The 2,323-nt window shown below is 59.6% G+C and overlaps 1 protein-coding gene across 1 annotated transcript; it reads right to left on the reverse strand.

Moving 5' to 3' along the window:
• Window positions 1-557: 557 nt before the first annotated feature.
• PSMB11 (proteasome subunit beta 11) lies at window positions 558-1,446 on the reverse strand. Its single transcript, XM_005895438.2, has one exon. The coding sequence runs from the start codon at window positions 1,425-1,427 to the stop codon at window positions 558-560; it is 870 nt and encodes a 289-aa protein (XP_005895500.1). The 5' UTR covers window positions 1,428-1,446.
• Between the last annotated feature and the right edge of the window lie 877 nt (window positions 1,447-2,323).

The raw sequence follows: 2,323 nt of genomic DNA on the forward strand, positions 1-2,323 counted from the left end.
CATCATCAGAGTCATTAGGGTCAGGTGGGGAGTGGTGGCAGAGGAGGAAAGCAGTAGTGGGAGCCCATCACTTACCCCCAGATGTTCATGCTGCACTGTCCCCGTCCCTTCCAGCCTGGGTCCCCAGGGCTACCATCCCCCCCTCATTCCCCTCCCACTGCTCCCCCATCCAGGTGAGAAAGTGGCAAAGACTCTGAAGCTGAGCTGAGGACTAAAATGAGAGGAAGAAGAGAGACTGGGGATAGGATGGAGGAAAGCAGAAAGGAAGACGGCAAGAAAAGAGGGTCTAGCACTTAGCACAGCATCTGGCGTGCAGCTGGTGCGCAGTATTTGCTGAAAGACGGACTCTGTGCTGAGAAGGAGGCTAGATCAATCTATTGGGTGCCAACAGGAACAAGTCGGACAGAGAGTTCAATAGCTTGGGGAAGAGAAAGGGGTAGAAACTTGGAACAAATGAAGCCAGCAACCCAGGAGAGCAGGACCCCGATGCTGGGAGTCTGCTTCCCCTGCGGCCCCATCTCCCACCCTGGGCTGAGCCCCCCAGATCCTGCTGCTGCTCACAGCCTCTCTGTGGGCACCTTCAAGTCCCCAGGTGCCAGCCCCACAGATGGTTCTCTGCCTTCGCCAGCTCTGTCGGGGGTGGCCTCCTCCTCCCATTCCTTCTCTGGCCCTGGAAGCTTCTGCAGTTCCAAGTACAGCACCCAGGCATCATGGCGGGACACATACTCCCATCCACTCTCCCGCACGTGGAAGAGGTCCACGGAACCCCCAGAGTAGGCATCGCGGCGGGTAGCATGGGCCACAGCACGGCGGGCCAGGGCGTAGGCTTCCTGGGTGCTCATGTCGTAGCGGTAGCCGCGATCTAGCACTCCATAGGCGTAGGGAGACCCAGAGCCCACCGAAAAGATGTCCCCCTGCAGGCAGGTGCCATCGCTATAGACATAGAAGAGGGCAGGGCCAGAGCGGTCCCAGCCACACAGGGCCGTGGCCACGCACAGATCCAGCCCCCTGTAGCGTGACATCATGACTGATAAAAGTTTGGCAGCGCCGGCCACACTGGGCAGCTGCCCCTCCCTCAGTGCCCGCAGTCGCAGCTCCCGCTGCAGCACCCGGTACCACGTGACACAGTCAGCCGAGGTGCCAGAGGTGGTGCCCAGGAGATGCTGGTGCACAGGGATGACCTTGCGTGAGGCTGGACACTCCACGTAGTTGCCACAGGAGGACCGCGTGTCGGCCGCAGCGATGACTCCATGACGGAAGCGGAAGGCCAGGGTGGTGGTACCATGTGCCAGCCTGGGGCCGTGGGTCTGCAGGAAGGCTTGAGGGTCCCAGCCTCGGGGCACAGCCCAGCTGCCAGCCTGAGGCAGGTGAGGGGACGTTTCCTGGGTGTCGGGGGCCTGCCACTTGCACACATCTTGCAGAGCCATTCCTGGGGTCCAGCGAAGGTTGGAAGGAGCAAGGCAGGGATCTGTGAGCTGGGTTGGGTGGAGGAAGAGAGATGGTAAGGAGAAGCCGGGCTGCAGCCAGACCATACAGGAAGGTGTGTGATCTGTGGCTTCTCCTAAAACCCAAACCAGGCTTTGGGACTGGCTGATGGAGCAGTGCCCTCCCCTCGGAGGACTGCTCGGGGCGGGGCAGGATGAGGCCAGTGGAGTCTTCAGCGCTGGGGAGACGCTGCCATGACACACCTGAGCGTCACCGGAGGAGTCACCTGTCTGTCATCCTCCAGGCACCTGGAGTCGGGTGGGGGCTGGGTAACTGCAAAGGACAGGGGGCACCAGTGGAAGAAGCAGGGCTGGGCTCCTCTTGCTTTTCCTGTGGGGGGCACTGGGCACAGAGATAAATGAAGCCCTGTCCCTGCCCTGGAAGGGCCCCCAGCCTAGGGAAAGGTAAAGACTAGTCAGTGTAATGGCATAGTCAGACTAGGTTCCCTGGGATGCCAGGCTTTCACTGCTATGGCCTGAGTTCGTCCCTGGTCACAGAGCTGAGATCCCACAAGTCACAGGACATGGCCCCAGACCAAAACAAAACAGAATAGATTGCCATGGATCCCCTGTGGCAGGAGTCCCTGATGCTGGGTTCACTCTTCAGGGGCATGGGGTCAGGGAGCAATGACACTGAGCTTGCTGGTTCACCTCATGATCAACGTGGGGAAAACGAAAGGGACTGGGACAAAGACAACAGAAAGAAGAGCAAGAGAGCCTTGTACGGGGCGCCCAGATACCTTCAGAATGACAGAGCACCGTGGGCCAGGTCAAGGGGAACTAAAACCTGGAGGTCGTCTTCTCTGCTTTGGGTGTGATCATGAACTTCCATCTGCATA

The sequence above is a fragment of the Bos mutus genome, chromosome 10, assembly GCF_027580195.1.
Source record: "Bos mutus isolate GX-2022 chromosome 10, NWIPB_WYAK_1.1, whole genome shotgun sequence".
Classification (NCBI taxonomy): domain Eukaryota; kingdom Metazoa; phylum Chordata; class Mammalia; order Artiodactyla; family Bovidae; genus Bos; species Bos mutus.